Below are 17,219 nucleotides of genomic sequence, written 5' to 3' on the forward strand. Positions count from 1 at the left end.
ACATACCTATTACTCTAGTAGTGGGCGCAAAGGGTGGTGGGGCTGACTCGCTGCTGAGACTTCGGCTCCGGTCTTTGATATTAAAAGTTTGAAAACGCTCTCGAAAAGTGGTGGGGCTTCAGCCCCCTCTAGCCTCAGCCCCCTCTAGCCTCTATTACGCGACACCGCTGTAGTGTTTCATACGTCGGTACAAAGAGTTTTACCATGTCACGTGGTGGGTACACGTACGATTGTTTGTACGCTGATACTCTGCGGTACAGTACCGCTGTCACGGGGAAAGCGTACATGTACATGCGCTAATACAGCAGTGATAACAATGAACGCATACGCCCCTCGGTGTAATATCATGCTGCATGATCTGGTAATTGCTGCAATCGTGTAAGCAACGGTAAAACATAATTAAAGTTAGCGATTGTACATAGTGCTGTTGTACAGCAATCTGATTCCGCTATTTCAATTGCATGTTGACGGAAGTTCTCAGAGAGTAACCGAAACAATCAACGCACACGCTAGCTGAAATGCCAAGGGCGGCGGACTCCTTTAGATTGGGGGGAGGGAATTTCGTAACAGATTGCCGCCATTTTGTTTTTAACTAAATGTGATTGGTTGTCACTGATTAATTAATCTGTGACCGAAGTATAACCAGAGCAGCATGCACACAAATGATCACAACAATGTGTATCAAGCTAGTCAACTGCAACACCATTCAGTATTATTTCTACTTGCAAACAACAAAACTTCCAAAGTATTTCTTCGATCATCGTTCGCTAAATCGAAGTCCTATTACAGAGCGTGATAGCGTCCAGTATTGCCCGATATTGGAGGGCTGCTGCTCTAGCTCCTGCCCCCGGTTCCGCCGCCTCTGATTTATAACAATGTGATTTTGAAACAGATGTTACATCCACCAATGTGTGTTGGCATGCCTGTAGCACAGACTGCACGTTGTGTCTACTAAACTTTAGGGCTCTTCTCGCACGTGCATGCGGGTATCTCTAGAGTGCATATGCGCATTTTAGATTCTATAATCTACTTGATTTAATTATTACTGCACGGATAGAGTTTCACCATGATCGGACGAGGAATCCTTATACCTAGACATTTCATTGCATCTGCATCCTCTACGCAATGGACAACAAGAACCACTTCGATCTCTCCGTTACGTTTATATTCTTTTTTCTAGCCGGTCGCCCGTACTCTGCTAACGCCGGCTGCCCGAAGACGCCCCCAGACTGCCCAGGTGAACTGAACGGAGCTGGAGATATTGCCGGATCTTCTAGTGTGATCGGTGGTGTTTTCTCCATCTCATCATGGCGTAGCAAGAGTTGCTCTCTGTGTTCTGACGACCCAACCGTGCAGCGTGCCAGCGTCGAGCTAGCCGAAGCTCTATTACTCGCCACAGAGATTCTAAACAATGCGACAGGAGAGGAAGACGTGGCTTCCAGAAGAGGAAGAAGTGGAAGACGACTCTTGCGGGAATCATCGAACTGCCGAGTGCATACAGAGTCTGACTCCGACTAGATCTACTCTGGCGACTTTTGTCGGTCCCTACTACGCCGAGCGGAGCATCCCTTTGAACGAGACGGAGCAGGGCATTCTCTACAAGTATCTCAACGGATTTCCTTCTCATGATGACAAGGGAATTTTTCTCTTCTTGATGTGCCTTTCTCGTACCTAACAGGCGTACAGCAATTTGTAGTAAGTCTCAGCTTGTAGTGTTTCATCAGACTTGCGAGTTGCAAACGCTCGCAGCTGTTGACTTCCTTCTACAGGAACGCTGGTGGAATGTTACCGTTTTGGGAGCGGTGACGCATGCGGTACGGCTTCTTTACGTCTATTCAAGCAAGAACTGTTGCGCAGAAATATCTTTTGCCATTTTGAAGTGAGTCTATGTATTTGTAAGAAAGAATGCATGCAGTAGACAACGTTTACTTGCAGTAGATGCTAGAGGGGTTGTGTGTGTGTGTGTGTGTGTGTGTGTGTGTGTGTGTGTGTGTGTGTGTGTGTGTGTGTGCACGTAAGCAAGTGACAGCATTGTCTCACTGTGTCATTCGTCCGTAGTGAACATGCGTAGGACAGTTCGACGAGCCGACACTCACATCAACATATTTGAGGAACGAGATTACATGTTTTTATTAGAAGCGGATGTGGCCAAAGCGATCGAAGGCGTCATCGTCGAGCCGCAGAGGATCGAACTCATAGAAACGTCGGATGCGGTGAGACACATAGAGTGTCTATCAAAACGAGATCAGACGTATGTGATGTTGTGTTGTTGTGTAGGTAACTTTGGCGAGGTTTACAAGGGCATTCTAGACGGTAACCACACTGGCCGTCAAGTCGTTTCTAGGTGAGAGCAGCTTGATGTTGCATGAAGTCTGAATTGTCATACTGCGTTTCTGCGAGTACGTGTACCCCATACTCAAATAGTAGCCCATGTTCTGAGGTGATTGAAAAATAGTAGCCCGTGCTCGAACAGTAACCCTTGCGTCACTAAAAGCAGCAACGTGCTGAACGAATGTCAACACACTGCCATATGCGCAACGCAGTGTTGGAGCTCCAAGGCAAGGCACTTGGTCACCGAAGTCGTTCGGGCTATGCCAGCTGTGAAGAGGTGTTTGCAGTTCCGAAAACATACTTGGAACTGCGCATACTTTGACTCGATGGGACACTCCCACGCATACTGGATGTAAACTATGTATGACAGTCGCTGTCTGCGTCTCAGGACAAGAGTGATCAGACTTACTTTTGCTTGGCCATTAAGAGTCAATCGTTCTTCGCTTTGATATGCTGACAGCTACATGCAGTGCCATAGCACACTTAACTGCCAACCGTTCCGGGATTTCCTTGAACAGATTGACGAATACAACCGAGAGAATAGCGAAGTCGAAGTCATGCTCACATGTTCCATCCTGATTCTAATGATCTTTGGAGTTATTGTCTGGTCTGTGGCCTAGTGGCTTCGGTTTGTATACAGCACATGCAGTTACAGTAAGCGCGAATATCATGAGAACTGCAAGGCCGTACCTCCTGCGCATGCTTTACGTAGGGGCGTGGCATTTGGTACGCTAAAATCTAGGGAATTTGGGTGTCCAAGTCCTGGGTTTTCATGTCCAGAGGTTGGCAGGTATGATAGCGGCCCTGGGTTATTATTGTTAACCCTCTTTGACAGAGAATATACCAAATGCCCGTGTTACCCTTTCATGGATCTAAGTTCTGTCTGTCTACGTTATACTTCTGAGCAACAAGCTGCATCTTGTCTACAAACGGTACTGTGCTCTCGAGGCTTTCAATACAGTAATCATTGAAACAATAACGGATGTACAGTAGCAGTAAATCCACTTTCACCCGTTATGTCCCGGATAAGCGGATTTTTACCGGCAGTGTCGCCTATAGCTATTTGACTGTACGTGGGTAGGATTCTTTCAGAGAATTTACGATTTGTGGATAGTTTTCTGGATGAAACGTTTGGCACTCCCGTTAGAGTTCTGTTGAATTGACGTCTCGTTTGAGTGTCTTCACTTCAACGGACGTAGAGAGCCGTCAAGAATTGAAGATGCTCGTGTCTACAACAAATTAAATATAGAGCAGATAAGCATTTAAACTAACTGGTTTGGTGTTGCTCCGGGTTTAGTACGCTCACACATTGCAAATTCTGTAATTCAAGAAATTGTATAAGGCAATGAATTTGAGGCTTCGAATTCTGTCTGACCGTGCAGCAGGACATCTGGCATGTGAATGGTTACTGCAACCTTTACGCTTCAGCAGCACTGCACTTAAAATTAAGGAGCTACCCTTTTTCTGTTGACTGAGATAGTCTGTTTCTTTTTGTTTGTTTGTTGTTGTTGTTGTTGTTGTTTGTAATATTTTCTTTTATGTTAAATTTGCATCATGTTTATGTGTGCGACGCAGACATACACTAACATATAATAATTAGCTGAGGAAAAACTTAAGATAAACTAACCCTAGGGTTTCAGATATTTTGACATATTAGCAAAGACAATACATATACATATGATATGTACAGTAGATTAGTGACAGGCAGTTAGCTGCTGAAGAAGCCATTGCAGTGTTCACCAAATTGGGTAGCCCGGACGCTCTGGACAACCACAAATATTGGATGGTCAACCAAACATGCATTTGCAGGTAGCCCAGAACAACTACACACTGTTCGGGCAACATACTTGTAGCTGTTCTGTGTTAGAGGTAACTGACATGAAAAAATCAAAAATTTTTATTGCATTTTTGTTTGTTCTTAATGTTCTTATGCCCCAAAAATTAAAAGTTTAATTTTTGAAGCTACGTTCGTGAAGATATCGAGGAGTAAGCGTACCCGCCATGACGTCCAAGAGGAACGGAAGTGGCTAGAGCGCATGCTGGCAATAGAAAACGTCTGACGAGATAGTACACCTCTGGTTGCCTGCTGGCTGCAGTAATGTGCTCAGAAAGAAAGCATGGCTTTGATTCGCTTCTCCAGTAATACCAAGATGTCAAAGAAATGAGCCGCGCGAGGAAACAGGCGAGAAATGCGTATTCTCAGCCGGAATGTTTGGAACGGAGGATAACGTTAGTGAGTCACTTACTGTGAGGCTTTGGGCTATTACCCAAGGTAAAAGGAGACTGAAGCCTGAAGCATAATCGAGCTGCGCTGGTGATTTGTGTACTAGGAAGCCATTGAGAGGATTGCAACGTGACAATGTGAGAAAGTCAACATATACAGGAGGGGAGAAAAGGCTGAAAGAAAGCGTGAGAAATGAAGGGTAAGTCATGTAGAAATCATCTCACAAGAAGTGGGTTGGAGAGAACATGAGTTGTACTGTCATCCATACTCACTAATTAATTGAATCATGAATTGATATCAGAAATCCAGATCTAACTGGCTTCTTCTCACCTTTTTCATTTTACACAACGAATATTTGAGAATTAGTCAATTACCCATGGTCAGAGCAAACAAGATTATGAAATCTCTCTTAATTAATTCAACAGACTCTAATTTATGAGGATGTTGGAAACTGCTGTAAAAGGATGGGTGGGAGGATTGTTGATAATTGATTACAATCTTCAGAAGTTTCAATCGACTCTTCTCAACCTACAAACAAAAATAACACCATTCACTGGTAGTTCCAGTGACAATTATGTTTCACATGAAAAAACCTAACCATATAATTATTGATGGCTTTCTTTTACTTGAGATACTCTATAATGTCTCATAGTGCCTTCTGACGTTTAAATTGTGACCTCATGGAATTTCCATTATATACAAAGCAGCCAACAACAATCTGTAAAAGCAACATTACTTTTATAAATAACTTGATATTGTATTGCATGTGTGCTAGCATTTTTAAATAACAGAGCTACTGTGTGAAGTACAACAGAAAATAAAAAGAGCCATTTTGCCAAGACATTGTAAGTACATAGACAGTAATTCTAAACAACCAGAAACACACCACCACTACCAACAACAATAACAACAACAACAGTTGGCATTGCAACCAACAGTAAGGAATGAAAAAAACTGTGCACTCATATACCTGCGAATGCTACGTACTGGAGTCCAGGACAGGGATTAGATTCTTCATCATTGTCGACGTAATCCACATCAACATCAAGAGAAGCTCATCTCTTCGGTTCAAACTTACTTTCACGCTCTATCAGTAGGTAGAAAATAGTCACAAGCAACTCTATCGATCGTAGAATTTTACAGGACTTACCCTTAATTTCTTATTCTTTCTTTCAGCCTTTTCTTCTCTTCTATATTTGTTGACTTTCTCACAGTGTCACGTTGCAATGGCTTCGTCTAGTATAAATCGCCAGCGCAGCTTGCTGCTTCAGGCTTCAGTCTCCTTTTTACCTTGGGGTAAAGCCCAAAGCCTCCTACTAACGTAATCCTCCGTTTCGAAACATTCCGGCTGAGAAAACGCACTAGACGGGTCTGAACGTGTGGTTGGCCCATCCCACCGATTTCTCGCTTGTTTCATTCGCGTTGCCCATTACTTTCACATCTTGGCATTGTTGGAGAAGCGAATCAAAGCCACACTTCCTTTCTGAGCGCATTGCTGCAGCCAGCAGACAACCAGACGTTTACTTTCTCCTAGGACTTTGCTATTGCCAGCATGCGCTCTAGCCACTTCCGTTTCTCTTTGGATGTCACGCGGGTGTACGCCTACTAAACATCCGGAAGCACTTTGCGCCTCAATATCTTCACGAATATAGCTTCAAAAATTAAACTTTTAATGTTTTGGGCATACGAACGTTAAGAACTAATAAAGAATGCAATAAAATAATTTTTGATTTTTTCATGTCAGTTACCCTTTAGAGAAGGCCCAAAAATTTTTGGGTACAATTAAGAATTTATCTTTAATTGTACCAATAATTATATTTAAATATGTTGCTGCCATTAGTTTTATTAGGAAAAGCACTTAGACAACCGATATTGCAATATAGACTAAGAATTTAGACGAACTGAAATTCTTAATTTTTAATCCTGCAAGAAGTTGTTACTACATGACCTTCTTAGACGAGTATTGCAATTGATACTGAGAACAACAGACGGTATTTGCGACAACTAGTCACGCCTTTCACTCTTGCTGATCACCACTAGTTTGTTAGAAAAGAACAGTAGCAGACAACAGAAACTATTAAATCTTAATTATTAGGCAGCTACTGCATGTTTATGACAGGCAACCTAACATTTTCCCAGGCAACCAACACATGGGCACATGGTAGCCCAGGGACAGCTAACAGGTGTAGTGATTTGATGAACACTATACATTGAACAAGTCGTGTTAGCATGTTGCGTAAAAGACTACTGCAATAATGTAGAACAAGAAAATATTATTTTGATCCTTTACAACTTGCAGATTTAATTTAGCGATTTTTTTGAATTCAGAAATTCGCAACCATTTAATTGCAAGCAAAAATTTCTTGAATTACAGTACCTAGTATTAAGATTTCAAGATAAGTTGTTTGCATTTGATTACCATCATCATGCATCATCATTGTATGAGGATGATGAGGATGATGATGCTAACAACTTACCATACTTGGAGGTTTATATTTTAGCTTTCAGACACAGTTGCCTTGTGATGAGTATCAACAACTTGATTTTGCTCTCTAAGACCACGGGAAAGACACCCATAAACAGATAGACTAGTATCCATTAATTGCTTGATATTCTAGGACCTTGCAATTATTAACTGCAGTCACTGATTCTGCCATGCATGCCATATCCTATACTAGTATGTGTAGCCACTTTTTTTAGGTCACTACGTTTAGCAACACTACACGAATTTTTTGTTTTTATTTTATTGGGCAGGAGAAACCTTGGAACTACTCACTGTACTAATACACACGTATTCCCACATGCTACAGAACACTATGAACCGCGCTACTGCTGCTGGAGAGTGATTCACTGAAGTATGCAATGTCAACCCTCTTGTCAGTGATCCTGTAATCTGACGTTGACTTTAGCTAGTTGTCTAAATTCTAGCTGCCAAAATTCTGCTAGGGACATACTTGCCAGTATCTGTAACCATGCTCCAATAGATCGCTACCTATAGCATTCAGCGTACTCATTGTGTCTAGAGCTAACTTTACCCCGGTGGTCAGACTTCAGGATTTGTTTATTTGATCAATTTAGAAGGCAGGCTGTATGTGGATACACAATACGTTGATGGTGCATGCAGTTATAGTAAGTAGAACAATTCCATGGCGTCAGATCCTAACTACTGATTGAGTAACTCTTGTCCTGCCATGAGAGCCTGAAGTGACTCACATGACTTCATGTGACACAAATGCTGTTCACTGTTAGGGCAAATTCGCTTGTAACACTCGATAGTTACCAGTTGAATTTACTACTCCTGAGTCACGTGACTTCACTGTGTAGTGACTAAAATTACGTTTAGTACTTAGCAGGACATTCTACAAATTGCACAACACTAGACAATGTCATCAATACATGCTATATGACAATGTCAACACAAATTGTAGATCACTACAAATTTCTGTTCGCTACTCATGAAGATGACCTACCTATTACCATGCTGCAACTATCTACACCTGATACCAATAATGGATACTAATAATGGATAATGGATACTGATAATAAGCTGCTTATTGCTGTGCTGTGATACCGATAATGCACTGCTTACTATTGTGCAAGTTCTAAACATCTGACTGATGACTGATACTGCACTGCTCACTGTTGTGCAAGTTCTGAACATCCAACTCTGACTGATGATAACGAGGTGTTTCCTCATTCTCCAACTCTGACTGATGATAACGAGGTGTTTCATCATTCTCCTCCACTGCAGTCATATTGACAACCACGTCACCACCTCGTCCTAGCTTGTCCAGAAGCTCTAATCCTAATCCTTCACCACCATCTGGCTCATTCTCACGATTTGCTCTTTCTCTCTCAGCCTGTTCTTCGATCTCCATGACATCGGCCGCACGTGCCTGAGACCAGTTTGAGTAAGGATCCGGTGGGACAGGTTCATCAGCAGCATTAGGATCAAAGTAATTCATTAACTCAGTGAGGAATTCTTCAATATCCCGGACCAGACTTGTGAACGTAGGACGTTCCTGGGCGTTGATTATCCAGCAACGCTTCATAATTTCATATCTGCAAAGCAACAAATTAGCTTACAAATGATCTGACTATTGCAACTACACGGCTCACATTTCAAACGGACACTCATTAGGTTTGCGGAGACGATCTCCTCGTTTAAGGTAGGGAATAACATCTTGATTGGAGACACCAGGATAGGGAACTTGAGCCAAAGTCATGACTTCCCACATAGTAACACCAAATGCCCACTAGACAGATAAGAGTAACACAACTTGTATGTTATCACAACACTGCAGACTACCTGACCAATTAGTAAATAGTATAAACATTCAAACAGAGTCACTTTACTGCCACCACTAAAATGATTTCACTCTGAGAGTTTTCACAGGTCATTCAAACACTTCCATAATTTACAGGCTACAACATCTGGGCAGTTAATGAAGGTATTATGTAGCCTGTAATCCTAAGGACTCTTGCACACACAAACAACACTGCATTCAAAGGCAGCCACATGCACACAACATACACAGAGACATTGTTAATGTGTACCAACATCTCTGAATATGTTGTATATAGATGTCAGGTGCTTGCTAAGGAGGTGATTATTGTCCATTATATAATTTTGATTGATTTTTGTAATCCTTAATTTAAGCTTTTTTATGCCCATAGAATGACTAAAACATAGTCAGAAATATTAATCCTCATGCTTGAGACAAGATGGATTTAACTAATGCATATAGTCTGTGTGTGCTCATTAGGCAACTCTGAATGAACTCTAGCACCATAATAGAACACGCACCAAAGCAGATTACCAGTGGACACTTACCACGTCAGATTTTTCTGTGAAGAAGAAATCGATGAGACTTTCAGGTGCCATCCATTTCACTGGCAGCTGGCCTCCATGTCCCATCCGATAATAGTCCTTGCCCTCAGACATTGCACGAGAAAGACCAAAGTCGGCCACTTTTATTTCCAAATCATTGTTCACCCTGTATTAGTAATTCAATGAAATTAGGACAGAAACCACTACGTACACCTACAGCCTTACATGCAGTTTCTGGCGGCAAGATCACGATGAATGATGCCCTGCTTGCTGAGATATTCCATTCCCATACCAATCTGATGACAAAACTTTGCTAGTTGAGCAAGATTGATTGGACGTTTCTATACATAGAAATAGTTAGCAGATGAGCTGTGAGAATCAACATTTCACGAACCAATGCTTCCTCCGGAGAAAGCTTTCCTGGTCTGCTTTTTCTCAGGTAGTTCTTGAGATCTCCTCTCTCCATAAATGGCAGTACGATCAATGGTGCAGTCATTCGTACCTTTGCGCTGTCGTCGTTTAGCCAACAGATCCCAACCAGTTCCATTACATTGGGATGATCGAATGCCTTCATCTGCAGTCCTTCGCGTATAAAATCAGTCACCTCCTTTTGACTAGTCACATCTAAAATCATATTGCATAATATTGTTTATTAGCACTGTTAATGCAAATAGCCAGTGTCCTACCCTGCACCGATTTGACTGCGACTTCGTTGTCTGTATCAAGCATACCCTTGAAAACCTCTCCAAAATTGCCTAGACATCAAGCAGACATTAAAATTTAGTACCATAAAGTTTGCTAGAACGTAGAGTACCTTTTCCAATTGCAACTTTGATGTCTATCCTTCCAGGATCAATCAGCACTTCGCCTATCTCTTTTAGGACATCCTCGTCAAGCATGAAGCTTGATCCTTCAGTTTTGGCAGAGAGCTGAGGAAATCCATCAAATAGATAGAGATGCTTTTGCGAAGACTGACTACGAATTCCTTTGGACAAAACATCATCATTTGTACGTACACATTATGCATAAATACAAAACACTTGGATTACAACACACAACTAGTTGCTAAGCCATAATGTCACATACTGAAATGTGTGTGTGGCTATCTGTGTAAACATGCTTGGAGATAATGTGTTAAGACAACAGAATGGAACTCTGACTACTTACTTAGCAGCTCCATAGAATAACGGTATTCTTGGATTTCTCTCCTCTTTTCACGAATGCTTTTGACAGTTTGAAGAGCACTCACAAGGAGACCAACAAATGCAGGAAACAGCGCAAGGAAAATGAACCAACGTCCATGATTAAGACACTGTGATGTACTATCAACGTGCACAACAAACACCAACCCAATCATGTACAGGATGCTGGCTGCAACTGCAATAGACATCCTGATAATGTCAAAAACAGTCAAATGATGCTCATCTTCTTCATCCTTTTTCACACACAAGTCGACAATGAGGAGAGCAATGAATGCAATCAGAAGAATGGCACCAAACCAGTACGAACCAGCCACTACTGATTTGCCTCGTTCTTGGAAACAATGTTCAATTGCCGTACTGTTGTCATCAAACTTCTCTACTTTGTCAAAGTGAGCCACAGCCGCCACAATGAGCTGAATCATGACCAAAGAAAGAAAGCCAAATATTTTAAGGCACAGTTGTCCAAGACGATTCTCAAACCTTCGACATGCAACATAAATCAGTAAGACAGTGAAGCAAACGCCATTCGCCAAATTCACCAAGAAGTCATCTCCACGATTATCACAATCGAAAGATTTATTGCCGAATATGATCCAGAAGCAAATGCAGATCGAAAACAGAGTGAGACCAAGCAGAATACTGTATCCTGGTGATCTAAGAACACGTTTCACACTCACTTTTATATTGTTGTCATTTCTTACTGTTTCATCATTGTCACTCTTTATTCGTACACAACTATCATTCCATATGTACACGAGACATACGGCAATAAGCAGAAGAAGGATGACAACAACGAGACCGACCATACCGTGCAGTTTGTCAGGATTACAAGAGTCGTCAATAAACTTCATCATTGGTTTCATCGTCAGCGTTGTTGGTACTGATGTGGTTGGTACTGCTGTTATTGGGCATGTTTGAAACTTAGGAAGGGGTTGCTGTTGTATTGGTGTCATTGTGGACATGACAGTGGACATGACAGTGCTGTTAACAAGAGATCCATTAGTGTTGCTACCAAAGTCAGTCATATTACCAACACTGTCGGAGATATTGACAGTAGGAGTACTAACAACAGTGGGAATCTCCGAACTGACAGTGCTGTTTACAGAGGCATTCGTGCTGTTATCCACAATCGTGTTGTTATCCACATTCATGTTATTATCCACACTGTTGACTGTAGGAGTAGTGGGAAATTCAGAGTTATTAACAAAAACATAGAGGTGACCATTGTTGCTTTCTATCCCATTGCTATCAATTGTCCATATCCCATACTCTTTCCCACCTAAAACGTAAGTAAACTCAGTTGTTCCATTTGATGTATCATTGAACCCAAGTCCCAGCATTGTTTCATTTGATGTATGCTCTGAGACGTTCATATCTCTAGAATACACTCCATCTCCTCCAGTATCACTTTCTGTTTCGATCACCATCTCTAATTCAAGAATCCTGTATTGCCATTGCAAAGGTTGTTGCCATTCCAATGAGTCATTTGCGTGTCCTGTTCTTCCAAACACTAACGTTCTTCCAAACACTAACGTATTTCCAGTCTCCTTGTTCTCAATTGTCCTATTGGCCTTGGAAGGTAAAAAACCGTCATCTAAATTGAACGTTTCGGGTAGTTCTTTGTGGTTAGCATAGTGAATCTCTACGAATTCTCTGATCAGAGAAACTCCAACCATGACAAGTGCAGCTTTGTAGTTTCTCAAAATTGGTCTAATAATTGCAGGCAATGATTCATTAGCATTGCACTGATCAGAACAATTGTAATAATTGTGCCAATATCGCTGCAACCACGTGTTCCGATTCCACTCATATGAATTGAGACGAATGGATGCCATGTGTTCCTGAATTACTTCAGTCCCATTAATATCATTCCTGAGAGCATATACTTTGTGGCCATTTTCCACCAATTGTACGATGAGTTCAAACAAGGTATCTGCTTGTCTTGGGTCACCCCAGAAATCTCCAAACAGAAACGAATATGTGCGATTGACATGTGACAAAATGAATTCATTAAAGATTTGAAGAGTGGTAACAGCAAACTCAATAGACGAGAGATAGACAATGTGTGTTGACTGCTCCAAATCATCGTAGAATTTATGGTGGTCTTCATAACTATCAGCCATATGTTCTTTATATCCTTCACCAATGGTTTGAATAGCCAATTGTGTATAGTCTTTTGGCATATCTGCTGTTGTTTCAGGGGGTTGCTGCCGTCGATAGGCAACCTGTAAGAAACACAAATCAGCTTTATCTGGCAGAGTTACGTCAAGCTATGGTAACATTTCCATGATATCATGTGAGAACAACTTTGTACATACGGGTACAGCATTTTGTAAAGAATAATCTCAAATCCTGATATGACTAACTACAGTTGCTGACGTTATGATAATTCAGGAAGTCACTACTTTTATTCTTTTCAGTGAGCTAATATTCTTATCTCATTTACATGTAACATTTACCTCTTTTGCTTAAAGCTTGTTTTAATTAGATCAGTCAGTTGGATAATCAGACAAAAGTCAATAATTTTATGTGTCAGTCTGTGTAACTAATGCATGAACTAGCCACTGGCAGCTAACAATTGTAGTTGGTTGTCATCTAAAAATTCATTGCCATAGGCACTAAAATAGTCACCATTCTGAACCCTTGCTTGACATTAGCCACACACACACACACACACACACACACACACACACACACACACACACACACACACACACACACACACACACACACACACACACACACACACACACACACACACACACACACACACACACCAGTTTTAGATCTGACCTACTGGATGAGCTATCAATTATGCAAATTTGCATGCACCTTGCAATTTCACAACATTATACTTCCCACCATGGTAGCTACTCCAATAGTAAGCTTCCTAATTAATGTTTAGACCATCTATACTTCCCACCATCCTAAGCTTCCTAATGTTGGAAAGAGGCCAGTGCACAAAGAAACCAAAATATAACCCTTACAGAGATAATCAGACATTGACTGGAAAATGCTTTATCTTTCATTCTTTTCAAAATACCGATACCTCTGATTTCTAATTACTTGACTGGAGGCCTGTCTGTTGCTGACTGTCACCCTGGTCTGGTTGTTAGTGGATTCTCTCCATACCCAATGGGAAGGTTGGACAGAAGTACTAATACAAATAATTCATAAAGTAGAGAGGTCTCCTAAACATCTTTTGGCTCCTCATGAAAATCAATCAAAAGCCACAAAAGACACTCTAATAAGGACACACTGATTGCATCCATATACTTTACATTAGATGCCTTGTTTCGAATTAGTCATCTAGTCACCTACATTGAAATGGCAGTCCAGCTCTTTGTCATCGATCTGTTGCTTGAACAGCAAGGTAGACTCTCCGCCACAGTAATCTCCACTGGTGACAAGAGTAACATCACCCCAACCTTCCTGTGCCAGAAAATCAACGGCTACCAACGCTTGAAGCTCACAGGTTTGCTGCAGCATAAGAAATTGATTTTGATATGGATTAAAAACGTCAAAATCCACTGTAGAACTGTAGAGAAACGGACTGTCAAGTAGTGACAAAAAGCCTGTGTGAAGAATCTCTGTGGTATCCTCATTCACAACACTCTTTGTCAACTCAACGAATTCCGATTCAGGCATCGACACGCTATGCTTTTGATAAAACGGGCATACAATAGAGGCTAAAACTCTAGGCAGTTTTTCAGAGGCCAGCCAAAACATCTGACCTTCAACACAGTTATCATGAATCTGGTCATTCCCACAGGTGTCATATAGCCTGTAGCTCAGTATCCTGTTCCTGTCCATCGCGTTGATCAAATCTGTGGCGTACAGAAGAGCTTCGGCCTGCTCAACAGCGAAGCGGTGCGGTGGAAACTGTGCACTATTAGCGTAACACAGAGTGCACACGTCGTCGTTGCTGATCTCCTTAGGAATTCTGTCCCACATGGATACAGAGAAGAAGCCACCGACAACGGTGGTGTTAGCCGTAGTGCCATCGACATACATCGCGTAGTCTCTTGGATTCGGACAGTCGTTTGCTAGACTGCTCAGTAAACATTGGTTTGATAGTGAAGAAACGCAGCAAGCTTGAAGTGCTAGCAGCACAACAACGGCAGCTGCACGAAGCAATGTGGAACAGGAACAACCAGAGACGCACATGGCGGTCGATCTTGGGAGAGAAATCCTACTCTGCCGAAAGTACCATTGTGTTTTGATATCTACCGTTGCCGCATTTGTAACTGTATACGTCCTTTGTAACTGTATACGGAAAAGAGCTGATATCTCTTCTCTGATGCCGGTAGGCTGTGACCGCAGCTGGTTAGCGTCAGAGTCGCTCTCACTCGTACGAACACGTGTTATAGAAGGAGGGACATGGATCGACACACTTGTTCTTCTTCTGCCCTCTGTATCACCAGACGCTGCTCATTCAAATACCGTTGTAGAATTTGTACCTAAATTTGTACACACGAAAAACTCACTTCTGTTGCCCAGAAGCCCTTGCACTTGCTGCTGTAGGCTTTGCAGTGCGCTCATAACAGCACGAATACTATCATCACGGTCGTCGCTCGGTCGGTCTTGTTGCTGACTCATAATTCAGTGTAGACTAGGCCTCGTCTAGGTTTCGCGCCGTTTTACCGCAAGACTTCCGCCTTACAGATATCAATTACATGAATACACTGGGAGCGTTGGTTAGCTAGTACTGCTCGGTAGATCACGGAGCAGAATTACTGCAGACATGTCAACTATTGAAATTTAGATACGTGAGACAAAGAAACGAACAGTTACGTGTACACAGCCTTGCTAGTATTAATTAATTAAAATAGTTACGCTACGAGGTTTGTTCACTTATATAGAACCCTGATTGACTCAAGCTATGCCTCTAAGTTTATATATATATATATATATATATATATATATATATATATATATATATATATATATATATATATATATAGCCGTGCAGTGCACATGCAGTTAGACTAAAATTAGTTTGGTCAAAGTCACGAGCTTTACTCTTGGATTACCAGTCTATATAGACTGCACAAAAACTCTGCCAACCTGAAAATTAGCAGGCAGACTTCCTGTAAACTGTAAACAGTGAACGGCCATAGAAAATCTCAGTATATAGATACGCGTGAGACGAACTCGAAGTGATGGGTACGCACGAGAAGGGTCAAATGCGTGAGAGTTGAAATATCTGGGCTATTGCTAGTAGTTACCACAGTTGTAGGCGTGTTGCCGTTGTATTGTATTAAACAATCACTAGCGGTACATGTACCCGCTCTACGAGGATGATGATGAATTAATGAATTAGTATTCTATGACAGATGAGACGCAACAAACTCCGCTGCCGTGATGAACAAGTCTACGCCAAAATCATTGCTGTCGGCTAGAGGATTTACTGTTCGTTTCAGTTCTTCGTAATCTGCTTCGCTGAGAGGAACTTCTACGCCATCTGGTAAGTGAACTCCGCTTGCGGTGTCTTCATCATCAATGTCGCCGGTTGCTGGGCCATTCCAATCCACTCCGTACTCGTCAGGGTCGACAGGTAACGGATCGGCAGCCGTACGCATAGAACCTTGCATTCTGAACATTCCAGTTATCCATAACTATAGCCACAAGGTACGTGAATTAACGACTATATGAAATAGGAAATACATGCAGTGCTGCGAGGCCGCTATCTAGGTCTTACTTGAAGAGGAGATCTTCCTCTCTCGGTAGCCAAACGATGCCTGCACCACGCTTGGCGAAATCCGTCAAGGCTACTTTGAATTCGACTGACGAATATGTAGTGGATACAGAATAAGTCTGTCGCATTGTTACAGTCCAATAGCTGTCGGCGCTCTAGACAGCGAAATATGCTTCTATATGTGGCAGTAACTGCGACCGTGACATCTCTCCACAATCTCTCGATTCTTTGATTGTGGACAGATCGACCTGCTATAAAGCTGCCTCTTTCGGTACCTCTGTAGGTCAGCATATATTCTGCGACGTCAACGTTCTCAACACCGCGGTCCGCTCTTACTCTAGACGGGAGACCGTACTCTGCTACAGTTTCTTGGAAGTACGACAGGACAGTAGTGGCTCGATTATTTGAACTGCACTTGAGGTAGACAGGTATTCTACTGTAGCCATCAATACCTAAAACCCATGATGCATGAACACAATTATGTAGGTTACGCCAGGAGTTGTAATCATCACATCAAGTTCTCTAGATGTTTATATACTGTATTGTTCACTCACCTCCACGTATAACTAAACCCCATCGGATTAGACCGTGCTGACCGTCGATATGCCACAGGGCATTTGGGCCGTAGACGTTGTATGTGCGCCGTTGGATTGCGTTCGACCACCTGAGCGCAATTCCCTCTGGATCAACTCTACACAAGCTGTCACGTACTCTTTGACGTGCTACTTGGATACCTAGTCGGAGCAAATGTCCTTCCACCATTCGGTAGCCATGCCTGGGATATCTTTGGTTGATTTGTGAGACTACTTCTTCCAAGTCCTCATCTGAGATGTTTGTGTAGAATTGCCCAACTGACAAACCGTGCTCCGACAAACGACGGTGAACGGTACGTACTGAACACCCGATTGTAAGCCCTATATCATTTGCTGTAAA

At 42.1% G+C, this 17,219-nt stretch overlaps 2 protein-coding genes and 2 long non-coding RNA genes across 6 annotated transcripts; 1 reads left to right on the forward strand and 3 right to left on the reverse strand.

Moving 5' to 3' along the window:
- The first annotated feature begins 1,054 nt into the window (after nt 1-1,054).
- On the forward strand, nt 1,055-2,582 carry LOC134181528 (uncharacterized). 2 transcript variants are annotated; one of them, XR_009970166.1, is made up of 4 exons: nt 1,055-1,695; nt 1,750-1,879; nt 2,059-2,213; nt 2,278-2,582. It is a non-coding gene; the product is annotated as an uncharacterized LOC134181528 (long non-coding RNA). The 2 variants fall into 2 exon arrangements; XR_009970165.1 differs by having other exon boundaries at nt 1,770-1,879.
- Nucleotides 2,583-4,734: 2,152 nt separating this feature from the next.
- On the reverse strand, nt 4,735-5,823 carry LOC134181621 (uncharacterized). Of its 2 annotated transcripts, XR_009970184.1 has the most exons (4): nt 5,706-5,823; nt 5,526-5,642; nt 5,154-5,273; nt 4,735-5,083 (listed from the first exon to the last, which is right to left on the reverse strand). It is a non-coding gene; the product is annotated as an uncharacterized LOC134181621 (long non-coding RNA). The 2 variants fall into 2 exon arrangements; XR_009970183.1 differs by having other exon boundaries at nt 4,735-5,273.
- A 2,048-nt stretch (nt 5,824-7,871) lies between these two features.
- Nucleotides 7,872-11,340, reverse strand: LOC134181345 (tyrosine-protein kinase receptor UFO-like). The gene is made up of 8 exons (XM_062648606.1): nt 10,554-11,340; nt 10,201-10,371; nt 10,073-10,141; nt 9,781-10,010; nt 9,612-9,727; nt 9,390-9,552; nt 8,675-8,811; nt 7,872-8,617 (listed from the first exon to the last, which is right to left on the reverse strand). Exons 1-8 carry the CDS (start codon nt 11,008-11,010, stop codon nt 8,158-8,160), a joined length of 1,803 nt encoding a protein of 600 aa, XP_062504590.1. The 5' UTR covers nt 11,011-11,340; the 3' UTR covers nt 7,872-8,157.
- Nucleotides 11,063-15,187, reverse strand: LOC134180868 (uncharacterized). The gene is made up of 4 exons (XM_062648054.1): nt 15,076-15,187; nt 13,910-15,015; nt 11,128-12,813; nt 11,063-11,068 (listed from the first exon to the last, which is right to left on the reverse strand). The coding sequence occupies exons 1-4, from the start codon at nt 15,185-15,187 to the stop codon at nt 11,063-11,065; spliced, it is 2,910 nt and encodes a 969-aa protein (XP_062504038.1).
- Nucleotides 15,188-17,219: the final 2,032 nt, after the last annotated feature.

Source organism: Corticium candelabrum, chromosome 6, assembly GCF_963422355.1.
Source record: "Corticium candelabrum chromosome 6, ooCorCand1.1, whole genome shotgun sequence".
NCBI classification, from domain to species: domain Eukaryota; kingdom Metazoa; phylum Porifera; class Homoscleromorpha; order Homosclerophorida; family Plakinidae; genus Corticium; species Corticium candelabrum.